The 19,396-nt window shown below is 41.1% G+C and overlaps 1 protein-coding gene across 2 annotated transcripts in view; it reads right to left on the bottom strand.

Moving 5' to 3' along the window:
• The window catches only part of SNX4 (sorting nexin 4), a 32,834-nt gene extending 14,154 nt beyond the window's left edge, over window positions 1–18,680 (bottom strand). Inside the window, exons 1-6 of one of the 2 annotated variants that reach the window (XM_063161679.1) lie at window positions 18,486–18,680; window positions 17,404–17,519; window positions 8,844–8,982; window positions 8,617–8,766; window positions 7,531–7,578; window positions 3,441–3,496 (exon numbers count right to left, since the gene is read on the bottom strand). In XM_063161679.1, coding sequence (XP_063017749.1) covers window positions 3,441–3,496; window positions 7,531–7,578; window positions 8,617–8,766; window positions 8,844–8,982; window positions 17,404–17,519; window positions 18,486–18,680 — 704 coding nt within the window. The remainder of the gene's footprint in view (window positions 1–3,440; window positions 3,497–7,530; window positions 7,579–8,616; window positions 8,767–8,843; window positions 8,983–17,403; window positions 17,520–18,485) is intronic. The other variant, XM_063161680.1, reaches the window with a different exon arrangement.
• Between the last annotated feature and the right edge of the window lie 716 nt (window positions 18,681–19,396).

Here is a 19,396-nt window from a genome sequence, read left to right as displayed (position 1 = left end):
AGTCAGGCTTTGTATTTCAGAATAGCTTGTACCCAAGAGGTCTTACTGAAATGAGTTGGGTCACTTGTTTTGGGTGACCAAGTATGAAATTCCAGGGTTTTTCATTTAACACCTCTTCCTCCCCTGCCAGGAAGTCTTCCCCGAAAATATTCCCATCCTTACATTCAGGAAGTAAAAGCTTTATTATGACTTCCAATACTTTTGATTTCCAAGAAGCATTTTTTATAGCATTATGACACACACAGGGTTAAAGTATATAAAAAGATTTAAAAGTTAGCAGTGAAGCTGTATGGGGAAAAAGAAATGTAGTCACTGATCTGCACAGTGGAATTTAGAGAGCAATCTTTTCAGTTTACACTTTATAAAATATGCACCAGGGCTGCATGTCAGACAGCTGCAGACAAGTACAGTGAAGATATTTGAAATAATTGAACTAAAAACAAAAGATTAAAAAGCATGCCTGCAGGTCAGGAAGACTCCCCTTTCCACTACAGAAATTTATAACTTAAAGTTTTATTTATCCTGTTTTGCCACAAGAAATCTTTTAGGAATGCTGTATTCCCTGAAGGCCAGAGTCAGGAGCCGAGGAGGACTTTCAGTATCCTGGCCTTCAGCAGCAATACATCTCTCAGAGCAATTCTTCCTCAATTAAAAGAAAATAATTTAAAATTACTACTTCAGAATCAAGCTGTCTTCTATTTTGTCTCATAAAAGCATAAACCAAAGTGCTGCTATTTTTTCCGCAATCTTCTGTGAGGGCTGAAAATTTTACAAATATAATTTTCAGGAAAAACTGGTTTTAAGAGACTAGTAGTGTTGCAGATCAAAAGTTTATTTCTCAACTACTTGCTCAAGTCCTACTCATTGCTCATGTGAAAAAAAAAAAAAGTTACATAATTATAAAGTAATTTCCAAGCAGGGCTCAGTGAGGCACTGAGGGATGTTTACTTTCCAGTGTAACCTAACAGCAAAAGTGTAAAACAAGAGATAGTTTTGGCACTCAGCAACTGAGGCTTTTTAAACTAGCACTTTTCACTTGGTTTTACTGGTTCTGCAACATTAGGAACAGTCTAGGTACTTAACTGAGCTATTAAATAGAACTTGAGACACAAATGAAGAATTGATTGGGTCACATTGGTGTAGGAACACCAGCAGGTCTTTCAAAAATATCTTTTATGATACTGGCAAAGAAAAAAATTCCTTTAGAGTAGACAGCATTTCAGTGTAAGTTATTTACTTCGTGCATTTTACTCAGCAGCAATTCTCCTTGCATCAGGGCAGGCAGTGCCATTGTCCTGTTTTGTGAAGAGAGATACTACAAGAACAGAACTGTTCACTAAAAAACAAGCCACTTATCTGAATAATCAGACAAAAAACCCCAGAGAGCTACTTTTAAAAAAATGTAAAAGCCTGCCTTAGGAAAAGCTTTAGTATTTTCTAAATAAATTTTCCACACAAAACCCAAAAGCTATGGTTTTCCTTAGAGCCCAGAAAAAGAAAGAAAGTATGCATGCCATGAGGCCAAATCAGAGAGGTCTGCAGTAGATACAAATTTACCTCTGAGTACCAGAATACCATATTTTTATCACCATTTAATTCCACCATTGAAACTACAAATTGCTTCCCACAGGAGCAGGTTTAGTTTCCAGTCCACATTTGACCTCGAAGAGCAGCCTGGTTTCAGCTGCATGAAGCTCCTCATGTTGCCAAGCTGATGGCTGCAGCTCCATGACAATCCCAGCTGCTCCTCACCTGAACCTCTCCTGGCCCAGGAGCCTGAAAGCCTACACTCCACACAGCACTCAGGTCACACCTTTTGTTTCAGCAAGGTGAGCTTGCTGAACCACCTCACCAGCCAGCCACAGAACAGCAGCAAAGGCAAAGCAGAGGGGCCGGGCATCACATTGCAGGCAGCTCGAGCACCAGTGTGCTGGGCAGAGCAAGGCACTGGGCCTCCTGTCAGAGCCACACATGCTGCAGCAAAAGGCAAACAAACAACTTCTGCTCATGAGTTATTTATTAAACAGTTTCTATCCCCAAGTGCAATTTGGAACTTAGGTTGCTGGCAGAATACAAGAGAAAACATGGCCCATTTCTCAAGTGCTGCGAAAGCTCTACCAAGGCACACACGCTCCAGGACTGTTTTTGTTACAAGCCCTTTCCTCATGTTTTCCTTGTATTAACCCTTTTTCTACTTTTTAACAAGCTCCTTCTCATAACAGTTTTGCTTTCTGAAAGATTGTTACAATTATTGCAAGCTAACAAGGATGCTCCTTAAACAGTCTCGCCCACCCGTGCCTACAGTCAGACTTCTGGCAGGTTACCTGCTGTGAGAGCAGGAAAAGAGAACTCCTACTGGCCACAGAGGAAGATGACTGAGGGTGAAGCATTCAAACAAGGGGCCATTTTCACCTGCAGATACAGAGAATTGCTGTCTTCCAATCCCATTCATTCATGTTATCATTTACATTAAACCCTGGCTTCCTGGCTGCCACAGAGGGCCCTAAAAACAAGCACAGTAAAAAAGGAGGGACTGGACCAATTCACAGGCTAAGTCTATGAAGAGGTTCAGAAAGGTATCCTTACCACAATATGCACAGATATTGTATCCTTAACACAGTACCCACAGATTCTATGGCACAGGCAGCAGTCAGGCACAGGGGCTCTCCCCAAGGAGCATCTCCTGGTGCCACTGCTGGACAGCAAGGGCACCCAGTAGAGCACTTTGCACAGGTCTCCACAGCCTGTGGATGGCAAACAGCAACATCTCTGCAAACAGCTCAGTCACTGCACACTGATGCTTCTAAACCACTGCAGAAGTAGAAACTCCCATTTTATCCTTCCCACATCACCAAGGGTGTGATGAACCTCCCACTATATACACTGACAATTCTGAGCAGTTCTTCCATCCAGCAGATTGCTCCAGTGCCTGTCCCAGAGCTCTGTAAACTGCAACAGAGCTGAACTGACCTCTGGACTTCCAAAAGCATCTGTGAAAATTGGCAGCTTGGAAAGAACGTGAACTGCAACTCCAGGGTGTGTGCATCCAGAGCTGTACACCAGCAGACTTTTGGAAAGACCTATTATCAATCTGTACTCTGTTCATGCTTGGAAAGATTTCTTGAAAACAAATATTAAGAGGTTCTTTTTCAGAGTCTGGTTTTGGGGATTTTTTTGTCCCTTCGTTTTAGTCTAGCTAAAATGAAATACTCATTTTACATAAAGTGATGGAATTTTTCTGAATGCTTCCTGCTTCTGGAGGCAGGATTCATCAAATATTTTCACACTACCTCTTTACTGGGCTCCTGAAAAGATTTGAAGTGCAGAAAGATAATTTTTCTTTTCTGAATTTATACTAAAGAGATAGAATATTCTGTCACCTGAAGTTATAGTTATAACTGAAAAAGGGAAAGGGAGGGAAGAAGGATGTGGAATCTTACTTGTCTGGGTTTTTCACTCTGAATGTTGCATTAAGAGCTTTTAATCTGGAATCTGCCTGAAAAAGGGGAAAAAAAGCTTTGTTAATTTAATGCAATTAAATTTCAGTGACAAAAAAATCTCAGCCTTCTGGCAGCACCATTAGAAAAACGTCCTGCCTTCATGGCATATTTAAGTCTTCCAACATTGAACAAGTTGACACCAGCTGCCCTGAATGTCAGATATTTTATTAAAAAGTCAAAAAACTACGCTATTTTTGTGAATATGATGTAAACAGTAACCACTAAAATAAAGCTGGTATAATCCAAGTCCCACAGAAATAGTCCCTTCTTAAAATGCTGCACAAATCATGGATTTAAGATACACAACCCCACATTCTTTTTAGATGAAGCAATTAGGTAACTTAAGACCATATGGACAAGCTATTTTATATTTCTCAAACCAAATAAAACCAGTGGTAGAGTGACCTCTATATGCTCTTTATTACCAGGAACAGTTCCCCAGTGAAATCAAAATCTTATATATGTTGTTCTCTTACTTTTTATGACTTGCTTTACAGAAAATATGTAATTTGTGTATCAGAAAAGAGCCCTTTTTAATGCAATGTTCTTCTCTATAGTAGAGCATATATAAATCTCTACAGATGAAAATTCAATTCCTAATTAAAAAGGTAATTGACTGTTTTGACTGTTTTTGAGATGTTGGCTTACCAATTTCTGCAACAGTAGTATTGAATATTTCTAAGGAGATGGAGGGGTTTTTTTCCAATTTATTGAATATTAAACTGTGCAATGAGTATTTACTCCTAATTAGATACCAACACAGATGACAGATCCCAGCCTCATCCCTGAGGTCCACATCACTACAACTCCTCATTCCTACAATGCATTTTACACACAGCTCAGGGCTCATCTATTTTTCTCTCCAAAGAAAAATGCCAATTGTGGGTAAATGGCTGGAGTTTATTTTTGATCAAAACATCCTTCTCTTCAGTAAAAGGAAAATAAATCAGCACACCTTGCAAGGTGTACAGATTTCCTATAGTGTACTCCTTTAGCTAACAGGCTGTGCCACAGCTGCAAGCAGTAAGTTGCTTCAGTAGTACTCCTCAGTGCTGGTATGTGACAAAAGATTATTTTGTGCCCTGTTACAGGAAACTCAGAGCCTGAAGAGCTATTTTGAATTATTCAGTGAAGGGAACACAGTGTCTTCCCAAAACAAGAACAGAGCCCATCCTTTAGGGACCTTGTAATAGCATCTACAGATAAGACAGGCACAGTCTGAGACTGTTTCACCTCCCACTACATTTGGGCTGAGCAGAAGATCCCCCATACATAGCCTAGAGAAAAGGAGGCTCAGGGGAACCTTACTGTTCTCCACAATTTCCTGGAAGGAGGGTGTAGTGAAGTGGAGGTTGGTCTCTTCTCCCACATAACAAGCACTAGGACAAGAGGAACCTGCCTCAAGTTGCTTCAGGCGAAGTTCAGATTGGATACTAGGAAACATTTCTTTACCAAAAGGATTGTCAGACATGGGATCAGGCTGCCCACACAAGTTATGGAGTCACCATCCCTCAATGTGTTTCAAAGACATGCTGATGTGGCACTCAGGGACATGGTTTAGTGGTGGACTGGTGGCAGAGTCAGGTTAACTGCAGCTGTCCTTCCAATGCCCAAACCACCAAAACAAAGCATAACCCACAAGCTGAAAGGTAAGGGAACAAAACCCTCCAGACTCAGACAGACTGACACTGGGAGAAAGCAGGTTCATTGTCACAACTGTGTGTGACACTTCTCTAAGAATGTCTTGCAAAGGGAAGACAAGGCAGCATGGGGAAGCATGTCCCAGATAGCACAAGGAACACAAAACACTGCAGGAGCTCCAAGTCCCAGCCTTTATGCTTATTCAGAGCACTTCTGAGGCTTGCATACTCTTGGATCTCCAATGCCAAACCCCAACAAATCAACACACAAGCCAGTTATGTTTTGGGCTGTTCACACACACCTGCAGGTGCTCCTCACACCCTCTCAGTACAAACATCACCTAGATACACTGACACTATCAGAGTCCTTCCCTCTGAGCAGCTATTTCCCAGAACCCTGTATTTATGTTCAAACAGCAGGCACCAAAGCCATTTGAGTCTATTGGGGCAGCAGGCACAGAGAGCAGCTTTACACTCAGAAAGGACAACTTCCTACCCTACAGTTCCAGGGCAAGTTTTTGTCTTTTGCCACATGCACATGTAGTGCTCGGAAGGAAAAGTTCAGTAGGTCCATACCAGCACTGTCAGGCAGGAAGCACAATCCTGCCAGTGCTCAACCATCTCAGTAGGGCTATTTCCTTTTTGCCATTTGCAGCACAGTAACTCTCACACATCACTTTTGAGCATTTACACCAGAGTTAGACTTCTAGAGAAACATCAGTCCAGTCTTAAAATTGATTTAAGAGTGACATGCACAATCATTTTAGAGATGAACCACCCAACAAATGAGGTACAACTGAGGAGTTTTCAGAGTTAACACCTACTATGATCCAATAATCATTTCTGTAAACTAAAGAGAGATGGGAATTTTCTCTTTCCTACAGGAAGGGTTAAAATCCCAAGTGACAAATCCCTTAAATTAAAAATCCCTTAAAAAATAAGTGCTGGGGTTGGGAGGGAGGAAAGGCATGATTTAATGATACAGCTGGCAGAATAAACAGTCTCCAACATCAACATTCAGCTATAGCATGCTACACTGTATTAATACCTAATTTAAGGTTTAGTTAGAGTTCAAACCCTCTCAGACAAAAAACACATCCTGCTTAAATGCAGCAGAGGCAGCAGAAACATAAACAAATGGTCTAATTTGAGTCTAAAACATGCACTGAATAGAGGTTTTCCTTCCAGTGTAGTGCTAAATATTGAGAATTTATACTTCAGATGTAGAATAAAGGGAAGATTCTTTTTACCAGGCTTCTGAAAATGTTATTTTTCTTTCCTAAGGAAACTGGAACCATGAAAGGGAAAACATACACAATCAATTCTAGAGGGAAAACAAGACTTGCTAGTCTCTCATTTAATCTACAATGTGGTTTCAGGGAGGCAAATATTCTCAGCATTCTGCTATGAGTTTTCTTCCATAAACACACCACTGTGTGTTCTCCTGAACACATCCTGCCAGTACAAACTTTCTGAACTCCTATGAGTGTATGCAGCTCCAGGGCTTTACATTGTTTGCCTTTTGAACACCAGTAGTATGCAAACCCAACTGCAATGGAAGAGAATTATTGTCAACTTAAGTTATCAACAGTAAGTGTCAGTATCAAAGCCCCTTGGACACTGAGGATAAGAGCACCAGGGATTTTCTTTAGCTCTCACTATTTAGAATAATTCTTCATAATCCATCCCATTTTCAGTTGTGATTTCATGAGAGCAGATCACATTACAATGAAACAAAAAGCTCACTATTGTCCCCATACAGTAATTCTTCCAGACACAGCCCAGCAATCTATCAGCTTCTCAGATTCTTGACCTGTACAGACACATGACCTCAGACCATTTATTCCTGCAAGTCTTCCACCAGTTTACCCAGCCATGAACTCGCTGATGTCAATGAGGATAGTGTTACTCCAAGACACATTCTGTTAAACAGTTAAGGAGCACCAAATCCATCTGTCTTAGTCCCTTTCACCAACTGCTCCTTGCAAAGAAGTCCTACAATTCAGACCTCTTTGCTTACCTTTTTTTGACACCTTGCACCTCTTACCAGACTAAATTTGACACCCGCCTTTCAAAATGCTAAACTAAACAGAAAACACAAAACCTCATTGCTGTGGCCTCAAGTTCATTACTTTTAAAGCTTCTAAGGATTCTACGTTAGCAGCAGAATTACACAGGCATGGAACAAGCCTGCTACAGAACTTAACTGCAGTCCTACCTATCACATGCCAAGAACATCACTGTTTCTTGTAATAACAAGTATTCATGAAGCAATGCCTTTAACTCATTCTTACAGCAAACATCCTTTCATAAATAGCCTAAAAATCATTTGCTGGAATATGTCTGTGTCATATCACAGCAATCACAAGACAAACAATTACAGTAATTACCTTCAGCTGAAATCCAGTCTCATTCACCATTTCTTTCCATCCACCTTCCTAAATATACAAGAGAAGAATGTTCAGTTAGAGTGATTTAAGGATGCTGCAGCTTTTGCAAGTCCCCGTAACAGCCTATACCAAAGGAGCTTCTCCAGTATGCCTGGCTTCTGCCTCAGCTAACCTCCCCACATCTTTTCAAGAATCTGGGGTAAGAATAATCAATCATTACATTGTGCTTAAATACTAACCTCCCCCAAAAAACCCTCTTCTCAATTACCTCAATCTATCAGCTGGGAGCAGGAGCCACACTGCTTTGTCTAAAGAAGAGCAGCTAACATATTTTGCCTTTGATATTACTAGCATCTCCAAGGGCCTTTGCATCTCAAGGCAGAGAGCACACAGGTGACAACAGTTTGCAGTCCACGTGCCATCACCTGGCTCAGATGTACTGCTGGTTTTCCACTGTTTTCAGCTCCCATTTATCAGTTCATCCACATACTGTACTGTGGCAAACATAGCTGTTCAGTCCAGTATTTGGGAATCTCTCAAAGCACAGAAAAAAGAACTATCCAACATCTAAAGTTGAAAGCTGCAGAATCAATGCTTAAGCTGACAATTGGACCATAACTTCTGTGACAATGTATTGTAGCAGTTTTGGACCACAACACAGGAATGGATGATCCAAACCACAAGGCTAAAGAAACCATGGATATCCAAAGGGTGAGCAGGAAGCCAGTGCTGTCCCTGCAGTCAGCAGTATAGCATGGTGATTAGTTCAGCTTTAGCCCTATGGAACAGCTCCCAACCAACATGCATTAAGCTCCCAAGAGGCTGCTCCAAAGAGGTGGAAATTCTCTCTTAGGAGCCTTACAACTTGACTAGAAAAAAGTCATAAGGTAGATTAGAAGGGCAACTGTACAACTGCAGGCTGCTCTCAAGAAGCTTTTAGCTGGACAAGCCTTTTCCACCTCAAGTTTATTTACGTTGTCTATTTTTCCTCCTGACACAGAACAAGCCATGGGTCAATAGAAAAGATCAAAAGGACATTATCTTAATTAAATAATCACTAAATAATGTATTTAGAAATAACTTTACCTGCATTAAAAATGCATAAAAGATTTTGTCTTGGCAAAGAACAGGATGTGAAGCCACACGTAACAAGAAGTTTTCCAGACCAATTCTTCTTCTTTCCACAAAATCTGGATCCATGTTATCTGCTGATAGCTTATGCCAAACAAAGTCAGCCTAGTTAAACAGAAGAGTGTCAACAGTAAATTAAAAAACAAACAAGACAAAGCAAGCCACAGTTTTGGTTTCCTTACCCTTTTTTCTGGCAAAGGAGGAACAACAATATGTGGGTAGGTGACTGACAAATAATTCCTCAACAACTCAAATTCACTGTAACGTCGCCACAGGGACTCCACTGGGGCACACTGTCCCTCACTCTGGGACTCAACAGCTCTGAAAGACAAAGCAGCAAATCTGAACATCAGTGAGCCATCACCTGCTCCCTCAAAAACCATCAGTGCAATTAGACCAAAGGCCCCAAGTATAGTAGTGATTACTGCATGACTTGCCCATAACCTAAAGCAACCTTAATTAATTTCATATCTACATACTTAATTTAAAAATATTTATAATTTCTGCATGATAGCACTTGAATTTGCTAGGAACACAGGAAAACTCAATGCACTTACACATCAAAAACAAACAGGTCATAATCAAGTAAAGAGATTCATGTGGCTTATTCCACACCCTTATAGAAATAGCCCTATTTCTCCTGGAACAGTGTTAGGTTCAAAGTCAGTAAAACTTCCTGAGTACCTGAATGATACAGAATATTGTAAGAAGAAATTTACTATTCAGAGGGAAAGCCTTCACTTCAGAGGACAAAAATGGTCTTGCATACAACAGTTGATACAGTGACAAATACAACTTTAAAAATATTAAGCTATTTTAAATGATATTTTTAGAAAAAGAGCAAGTTTCAAAGTACTTCCAATTTTCTTTTTTTGTTCAAAGTGACATGTTTTTATATTTATGGACTAAAAATGTAACAAACTACCTAGAGCAGGCAGGTACAAAATTTATGTGTCTGAAAAATTTGTTGAAGACTTAAAACCAACATGGCCTAGCAAGGTAAAAATGGATTTTATGTTACTATAAAAGGAGAAATCATTGAATACAGGATTGGAAAGTAATACAAATACTTGATGAGAAGAATAGTTTTTCATACAAGACATTCAAAGTAATAGAAATACTTTGCAATATAAAACAAGCATTGGGTAGCAACACTTCCAGCAGTTAGCATATGCCAGAATAAACACAGAGAGAGAATTCACACAAGGGACTTTAAATAAAACAGTGGTGATTTCTACATCTATTTTATTCTTCACTGAAATGACTAACTAGCACACAAAGCACTGGCATAAACCTACAAGGAACAGTATTGACTGCTGAGTTTGGAAGGGACCTCTGCATGTCTGTGATCCAGCAGCTCCTTGCTCAAAGCAGAATGTTCTGAGCCACGTTCACTTGGGTTTTGAGTATCTCCAAGGACTGAGACTCTACCACCAACCACACTGAGCAACCCACTCCCATGTTTGACAAACCTCACAATAAAGAGGTTTTCTTACTTTTACCTGGAATTCCCATGTTTGAATTTGTGGGCACTGCCTTTTGCCCTCTCTCAGCATCACAGGAGTCTGACTCCATCTTCTTTACCTCCCCACCAGGTACTGATCCACAGCTGCTAAAATCAGCTGTCTCTTGCACAGGCTGAACAATTACATCTCTTTCAGCCTCTCCCTACAGGCTGGACAATCCAAGCCCATTATCATCATCCCAGCCCTTCACTGGACTTGCTAAAGTAAGTCCACATCCTTCTGGTGCTGGAGAACTCAGAACTGGGAACAATAAATTATGAGCTAAAAGTAGTTACTTATACAGTATTTAGTAGAAAAGACTGCTACATTATTCTTTCCAGCAAAAGTCAGGCTTTACAGTTCTTGAATTCATAAGAACTTTGTGAAGTTTTAAAACATCTAAGAAGCACACAAATTATTGATAATTTTTAAAGCTGTTTTTAACCTACAAGGTCAGATTTTTAATGATTTTACTGAAAAACAAACAATCATCCCATTCCAAAGCCGCCCCAGTTTTTTTGATACATTTAAACAAAATACAAGGAGCCTCTATTTGTGAACCCTCATTAGAGGCTTGCTATATACTTTAGTTTAGTTACATCTTAAGGTGGAATAATGTCATACAGAAGAATGCAAAAGATACTTTTTTAACTTAGCAAGGTGGAACAATTTTTATGTATCTACCCGTGCCCTGCAGAAAGGACATTCATTCCAGGTAACTGAATTTGTAGGGGGAAAAAAAAAACTTCACAAGTAAGAAGAAAAAAGGATAAATTCATAGCATTCAAAATAAACTGCTGCAGATCAAAACTATTTGAGAGTGACTCAAAAGGAAAAGGCAAGTACACTACTGCCAGCCACTATTCACACTGCCAGCATCCCACAGAATTCTTCCCCATTAGAGTATTTAAATTCAATGAACAGCACCTGCAAATACTGAGTTCTGAAGAGGGTAAGCTCAGCCTAGCCTGGACTGACAGGCTGTGCAGCATTCCTCCCCACACTAACTGCTGCACCATTCAAATATTACAAGAACACTTCAGCTCAAAGCAGGTATCTAGTGATTGAACTATTGATGAGTAAAAGGTAAATTTGAATAGACAAGGAATTGAGCTACTGTGCCTCAAAAGATTAATTGTTTAGTCAAAAGCTGAAGGCACAAACATTGCATTCCTGGAGGAAAAACTCCCAGCAGGGTTTGGTAAACAATCTGGCCATTCAAGACACTCACATAAAAGTACTTCAGAATTACAGATCCTTTTTAGCTTCAGTAGCTTACCAACCAGCTGCACTGACTTACACCATGGGATTCAAGACTTCCACATGGGTTATTGTCAGCCCTTAAGAAAGACTGCTACCATCAGTACATGATAGTATTATGGGGATGCTGCCTGAGAACAGACTGCACAAGCAAGCATAAATAAGAAGGCAAGAAAAACATGGGTCAGGATTGCCCTGAGAACCCAGGCACAAGCCAGGAGGACACAACTGTGCTGCAGATACAGATGCTGCTGTGCCAGCCTTCTGACAGGAGAATGGTCCATCTCTGTAAGCATCTCAATCATGCTTATAATGCTCTGTAATTGTTTTGCAGAGTTAATTAGAAAGTAGGAGCAGCAAAGGCCAGGCTGAGCCTTAACTGTGGGGAAAAAAAAAATAAAATAAAAACCCTTTCTGAACATGCCTGCTCATCAACTTTGTATTTGCTACAATTAATAAGAACCCATCAGTTATTTGAAAAAAACATAGTAGTAACATCTCAGTCCACACACATTAAGCAGAAAACTAAATATTAATCAAAAATTTTAAAAGGTCATTTGGGAGCATAACACTTCAGCAGAAAAAGACCACAGCTTTACAGAGAAGCCTAGTCCTACATCAGCACAAACAACTTCCTCATTACTTGAAGTTTTATGCCCACACAGGGCCTCAAGAACTCCAGGAGGAAGGAAGCAAACTACCAGACCAGTTCATACACTCACTGCACCTACCCTGCCCACACTGAAGACACTAAGGAAGTTTACTACATCTAAAGCCTACTGTCAATTTATTCTGACAGAGCAGATCTGTGGACAACAGTTAGGCTTCCCTCAGTCTCAGTTAATCAAGATTTACAACCCTTGTGAGGGACACAAAAACCTCACACTATACCCTGAAGAAAAAGATTAAATTACTACCAGAGAATCTTGAAGGTCAAACCTGCCTGTGTAGTTAATTCTTTCTTAACTAGGCAGCAGCTGATACAAGCACCTCACTGTAGTGTGAGTTTGGCAGCCTGGCATTATTCTCATCTCAGATCATACTTGTTTCTTTTATTCTAACATGCATTTATTCTCAATGTCTCAGGAGTGCAAACACTGCCTTTTACAGCTGCTTTTATCTTCATCAGGAGAGCACCTATAAAGCACCTAACAAAGAAGCCATGCTTCTTTAATTAATTGATTTGAATACATTTAAGACATTTTGAAATTATTGCTATCAGCTGCACCCCCCAGGCTTACACCCAGCTTAGAGCAATCCCCCAGGCTGTGCTCTCTAGAGCACACAGTGCTGCAGAGTTGGGTAAAGGAGGGGAGCAGCAAAGTTCTTTGCAAAGCTGTGGTGGGCAGGCACTGCACAGCCCTCAGTTAGGAGCCTGTGTTCTAACTGAGACATGCTTTTAAATGAGGCAATAAGAGCTTGAAACTGCAGGGATGGATTCAGGACAGGCAACCAAGATGAGAGAATTTTTTTTTAATCACGCCAAAAATGTCTCTGCCTGGTTACATATGAGGTCATAAAATATCACCAATTACAAGAGCATTTCCTCCCCAGGAACACCATTTCAGAAAGGAAGTTGAAATCCACAAAGGTACTCATTAGACTTAATACCTTCACTACCATCTAATTTTTCAGACCACGTTATGAACTTCCCCATTAATGCAAGTATTGCAGACCAGTTTCAATTAAGATTATAATCACTTGTTGACATTCAGTCAAACTTCTCAATTTGTTTTGGTTCTAAAAACACAATATAATACTTGTACAGTCTTCAGGCAGGAAAACCATATGTTTTCCCTTTAAGGATACTTTTAACAATGCAAGTTATTCATCAAACCAACCAACCTGCCTGAAAAAATTAAAAAGACAAAATTAAAACCTTCAGCTTTTACATTTATAACTGATGTTATCATAACCAATTCAAAGATTACATTACTCCATGTCTCATTTATTTGCCTTAATTCAAAGTGTCAATGTGAAAACTTTAGTCCATCTAATTAACCTCTTCTCACTTCCCATTTAAAACTAATTATCTTAAATGAGCCATTAAATAATTCTGAATGCAATAAAGACGAATGGCTGTGAAGTATTAAATCAGACAAGAAGGAAATACACAGGTTTATTTCCTTGTAAAAGCAATCATCTCCTCAATGGCAGAAGCAGTAACTCTGCTTTCAACCTTTGACCTTTCAGTGTAAGAGAAGTGACACTTCCACTCCCTGTAGTGGGCAAGGTTCACTCCCTGTGCAGAGGAACACCATTTTAGAGGGATGGGCAACTTTTTCCAACAGCTATTTAGGAACAGTCTCTGTATTTAGGCCTCTCAGACAGCTGATGTTTAATAATTGCTCTTCTACCTAGCAAGCTGTATGACAAGGAAGCATTTCTCTTGCCAGAAGGTTTTCCACAGCCAGGTGATTCTTTGATTTTTTTGTACTGTCACCCAGTTTACTGTATTTAAATGAAACATACATTTGTCAGGAAGATGAATGATTCATAGTTTCTATCAAGTAAAAATCATCAGAAAACTTAGTTCTCAAATCCTCTGTCTTCTTTCAGCTCCTAACTCTCCCCTGTTTAAAGCTCATGCTGAATTTAGACTTTTTCCCTCACACCTCCTTTGGAGTACTTTGGACAATTCTTCCTGACTCCCATTGGCCAAACTCTGCCCTTTACTGTTCTACCAGAATACAACATTTGTCCTTTGTGGGCATTCATCCTGTGCCTCTTCTCAGGAAACCCATGCCTGGGCTTTGCACCTAGCCCAGTGTGAGAAAGGAAACTTTGATAAGAGTACTAAACAAAATGTAACAAAGGAAAAACTCCTGAAATGCCACAATGCAGCACTGCTATCACTGAACTGTGGCCTCGCCAGTTACTGATTTCCAAGTCCATTTCTCTCACAGAAACTTTCTTTAGAAGTTCTCACACTTTAGATGGGCAATCCAAGGTCTTAACAGAGAAGCAGGTAACACTCATATCACTATTTAACTAGTGAAAAACTTTCCAAATACTGTAACCAGAAATAAGGATAGTAACTTCCCAGTCATACTGTGGGAGTAAAAAGGAAATAAAATGAGCCCCCTTGCCAAATTACTGCAAGAGAAAGTGAAGACTAGTAGGACTGGAAACCAGGGAATCTGCTGTTAAGTGGCTGGAGAGCAGGCTGCACAAACTTGTGCTACTTTTTCCTAAAGCCACATTTAAAACAGAACGAAAAAAAAATACATGTTAGTCATCATATTGTTTGATTGGGAAGGTCAGGATAGAAATCTTTTAGTCAGCAGGGATGAAAGGAAAGTGAACTAAATGGAAGTGTCCTACTACTACAGAAGAAATAGTTTTCCCTGTATGTCCTATAATTAAAAGTGCAACACCACAGAGCACTTTAGAGGTGCTCTGCATTCTGATTAACTTTCAGCTCTGTCATGGAAATAACAGGTACAAAGCCAGGAGTCAGACTCAGGGGTTTATTCCACCTGAGTTCTTGTAGTTTCATGCAGACTCTGATGTAAGACACAGCTGCTTAAAATTCTAAATTTAAGTAAGAATTTAAAATTCTGGATTTAAGTAAGATCCTGGATATTTGCTACTTCCCTTACAGAAAGCTAGTGATATGCTGAGCACATCTCAAGAAGGAATATTTAGCAGCACATCTTAAGAACATGTACTTGCCTTAATGCCATTTCCCACAAATAGGCAGAAGTGACCTCTGTTCTCACAGAGAGAATATAAAAATTGATTTATTTTTAAATAACTGTATAGTTTAACAGAAGCTGTGAAACAAACTGACATTATGACTAATTGAATGGAAATAGCTCATCATAAAAAATTGAATTAGGTAATGCAAAAAGGTGTAAAGCAAGAAGATGTTTTCAGGAAACACAACCCCTGGAATTTGTTAACGTTCTGCAGTCTACAGCAATGGAGTTTGTTTTGTCTTAAAAAATATATTTACATCAAAGTATAATAGCACATTAATTAAAAAATCAACAAAAGTCACATGAAAATGTGAGCATAGTAATAAAAAGTTTCATTTACAAAGAAAAACTAAGTAACACCACAACTTGCATTTTGAAAACATTTTCACCAGCACCAGTGAAACTTACATGTTAAAGGTTTAAACACTCAGCTCCCGTTCTATAACAAATTGTCAAAATTGTATCCATCTTGCGTCTCTAATTCACCCAGATAGAATTCCTCAATTCAAACTGAAATTAAATCCTAGATAGCAGTAATGGTGGAACCCCAGTTCACATAAACATAATGCAACTATTATTAAGTGGTCTTCCTTTTACATTACTATAAACAGTTTTATTCTTCAGCTACAAAATATCTTATTACCCAGACAAATTACTGTGAAGCCCACCTACAGCTACAGGCTCAGCAGGAAGCACATTTAATAGCCACCAATTATATTTATGCAAGAAGTTCTGCCTTCTCAGCAAAAGGAATAGAGAACCTATTTTATTAGAGATGTGACAAACACACATTTTCAATCGCTCTGTGACAAACATGTAATTGGTCTCAGTATTTGCTGACCACAGAGTAAAATAAATCCTAATGAAAGAACCCAATCTGGCCAGCAAAGTACAGCTTTGCCACTATGAAAGAACAACTGGGAAAGAGCAGTGGGAGCAACTCTAAAGTAATGCAAGGATGACTGGAAAAGGAGATGCAGTCAGCATGTTCTGGGGCTGCATAAATCTGCCCCCAGAGTACACTTCATACCACAGTCAGGCCCCAATGATTCCATTTTTCTTCTCTTTTTCTTCAGAAATATCATTACAATAAAAACAACACTACTTACATGAGAAGGTGTGATCTTTAATATCAATACACTGCAAAGGTATTTTTAAGCATCTGAGCAACTGTCAAAGGGCTACAATATTTGAAAAATGTATGTCTGTTTTGGACTTTGTTCTTTAAGTTTAGCAAAAATATAGCAAACTCATGCCAGCAGGCCTGCAATCAGTGTGAGTGGTGTGTCCATCAGCTGAACAAGCTAAGAAGCCTTTCAGCTAGCAGATAGAAGCCTTATGTGTCAGTTTTACTGTTTGAACTCTTCAGAGCCTTTGCAAAATGCAACTGTTTTGTTTCAGAAGGTTTTCTTTGTACAGCAGATAATTCCAAAGGCAAGGCCCAAAGGTTAGAACTGGTAGTATAAAGAAGAGCTAAACAAAACTGGTAACAAAGTCTAATTTTGAAATTCTTGCTTCAGCTGAGTAACATGACCCCACTTAAAAGGAGCCATCTGTTACTGTTTGGGAAGTAAGGGTAAGTTAGCAGAGATTTTAAAGTTTTGCTACTACTCAATACTTGAAATTTTGTGCTTGTGGTACTGAGAATGTTTATGACACCAGTAGTGTTCCTCTTGTTAACACAAGGAGATTAAGACCAGTAAATTCCCCAGTGAAAGTTCAAGCTAGTATGAAGAAAGGAAATAATTAGCTAACTCTAACCCTTAAACCATCTACAAGGAGTATGTGGTAATCAGATCAAGCAAAACACTTCAAATATAAGCTGAGCAATAAATTTTGACCATGTGACATAAGTCATGAGACTTCTCTCTTTCTTGCAATCTCAAGCAAGCCTAACAGTTACTTTAGACCTCTCTCACATACAATCTCACAAAAACATGTATAAATGTGTCCAACTTACGTCCACAAAAAAACCAAGCAGTTGCTGGCACCATTTTAATGCAACAACTTTCAAACACACGTTTTTCCACCTAGCTCCAAACGAAGAATAACAGTACACAGTTACACAAAACCAGCACTAGTCCTGAACTGGAGATCAGCAGCCAAATTTTCACAGGAAAAGATCCTCCAGAGTGGGTTGATAACCACATAACAAAGCATAAAACAGCTAAATCCTCTCATCAACTGTACCTGATTATTTTTAGGGGTGGAAGGAGGGAAAATCTGTTTAGAATGGCACATCCATGTACACTTGAGACTGAGCTCTCATCACCCACCTAGTCTCAATGAGGTAAGCAGTGTATGTTTCTTGTATGTTCATGGCATTCCTCCCAGTCCGTTTTTCAGCTTCTGAAACCGTGATTTCCATTTTCTTTGCCAAACAGTCTTCCATCTTTTGAGAAGAGGAAAATAAAGATTCATGTAACATTAAGCACACAAGGCAAAGGCTACTAACCTTGCCTCCCCTTCTCCTGTACCACATTTGTTCAAATAAGATGAGCCTCTGTGGAATAAAGGCTTTGACAGGGCTTTGCTTTATACCTATGTTCTGTATCACATTTGCAAGTGAAAACTGGAAACCTCCTTTAGGGAGAAAACAGAAAAGTCAACAAACTGACAACTTCAGGTACCAAAAACCACCCTGAGCCAGGAGGATACAGAAATGAGAAATATTTTTTCTTTACAGGTAACAAAGTAACCCCTTTTTAAAAAACAAACACGCTAACCCCAGTATTTTCTATCCAAACACTTCCCAGCTACCAGTGAATTCCTCTTCAGGACACTCGGGACACATGTAGCCACCTCTCCCCTTTCACAGGAAACAGAATATATCCGGACCAAGATGTTTTTCTTTTAATCTCTCAGAGGAGGATCGTTATCTTTTACACACTGGCCGCCAGAAATCAGTAAGGACCACACGCCTACCATGGAAAGGAAGAGCTGCACTGAGCAGGGAGGGGGAGTCACTTGTGAAATTACGGGGGGAGGGGGAGACAAAAACATAACTGATAATAATAAACAATAATCTGACATTAGGGACGAGGGCAGAGGGTGCATAAAGCTCTCTCACAGCGGCCAGGACGGGGCTGCGAAGAGAACCCCGCAGCTCAGCGGGTCATGCTGCACAGCTCTGCCCCGCGCTCCGCCGAGCAGGGCTCGGCCCCAGGCAGCGAAGGAAGGGCTGGACCCACCTGTAGCCCCTTCCCGCCGCGGGGTGGCCCGGCCCCTCGAGCCCCGCCACCCTCCCCGCCCGGCGCGGGCAGCGCGCTCAGGAAAGCCCGGTGCTCGCCCGGCGGAGCAGGCCGAGAGCGCGGGGAGGGGGACGCTGCCCCTCCGCCACCGCCCTCCGCACCCTCACCGCGGCCAAGGGCTGCTCCGGGCCCGGCAGGGCGCCCTCGTCTTCCTCCTCTTCTTCCTCTTCCTCCTCCTCCTCCTCCTCTTCCTCCTCCTCCGGGCGGCTGCCGCTCGGCTCGGGCTCGGTGCTCTCCATGGGGCTCGGGGGCTCGGCCGCGGCGCTGCGCGCAGGCGCTGAGCCGGGCTCCGGCCGAGCCATGGCCGCTCCCGGAGCCGGGCCGGGCCGGGGTGTGTCTGCGGGCTGCGGGCGGGGGCGAGCCCGGCGGGCACGGCCCTCACCGCCCTCGCCGCCGCCCGTGCCCCTGTACAGGCTCGATCCGGGGGCGCTGAGGGCGTCCTGCCCGCCCTGGTGCCCAGAAGGGGCTCCTTCGTGCCCCGGTGCAAGGGCACCCCTCGCTGGGACCGTGCTCCGCTCGCCCACAGGCAGCCTTGAGCCTCCTGTCCCTGGCCGGGACAAAGCTTCCTTCAACCGCACTCTTACAACTGTAAATGTTTATTTCTAAAATTTGCTTGTGTCGTTGTTCCCCTTTTAGTCCTCAGGTCACTGAAGAGTTTCTCATGCCATGCTTCACACACCTTTCCTGTTTGTTTTTTCGTTGGTTGGTTGGTTGGTTGGGGCTTTTTGATCCCCTGTTCTATTACAGCAAGTAACACACCTTAAACAAAAATTAAATTCCATACTAATGGGAAATATTTCAGATATTTTCTCATCTTTCATCTACAGCAAGATTCGTCACTTTCTTTTACTCAGTCTCTTTCAGCAGCCATTAACTTTCCCACAGGATGTTTGTTAGCATTAGGCAGCTCGCGTTGTTTTTTTAAAGCCCACCAGTCTGTTATTTCCCCACTCACCCCTTTGGTAGGAGTGAAGGGCTCGGTCGTGCTGTGTTCCTTTTGCCTCACCCTCCTGGCTGC

This window comes from Melospiza melodia, chromosome 8 (assembly GCF_035770615.1).
Source record: "Melospiza melodia melodia isolate bMelMel2 chromosome 8, bMelMel2.pri, whole genome shotgun sequence".
Classification (NCBI taxonomy): Eukaryota; Metazoa; Chordata; class Aves; order Passeriformes; family Passerellidae; genus Melospiza; species Melospiza melodia.
The sequence above is the reverse complement of the archived record's forward strand: the minus strand, read 5'-3'. Positions and strand labels throughout refer to the sequence as shown.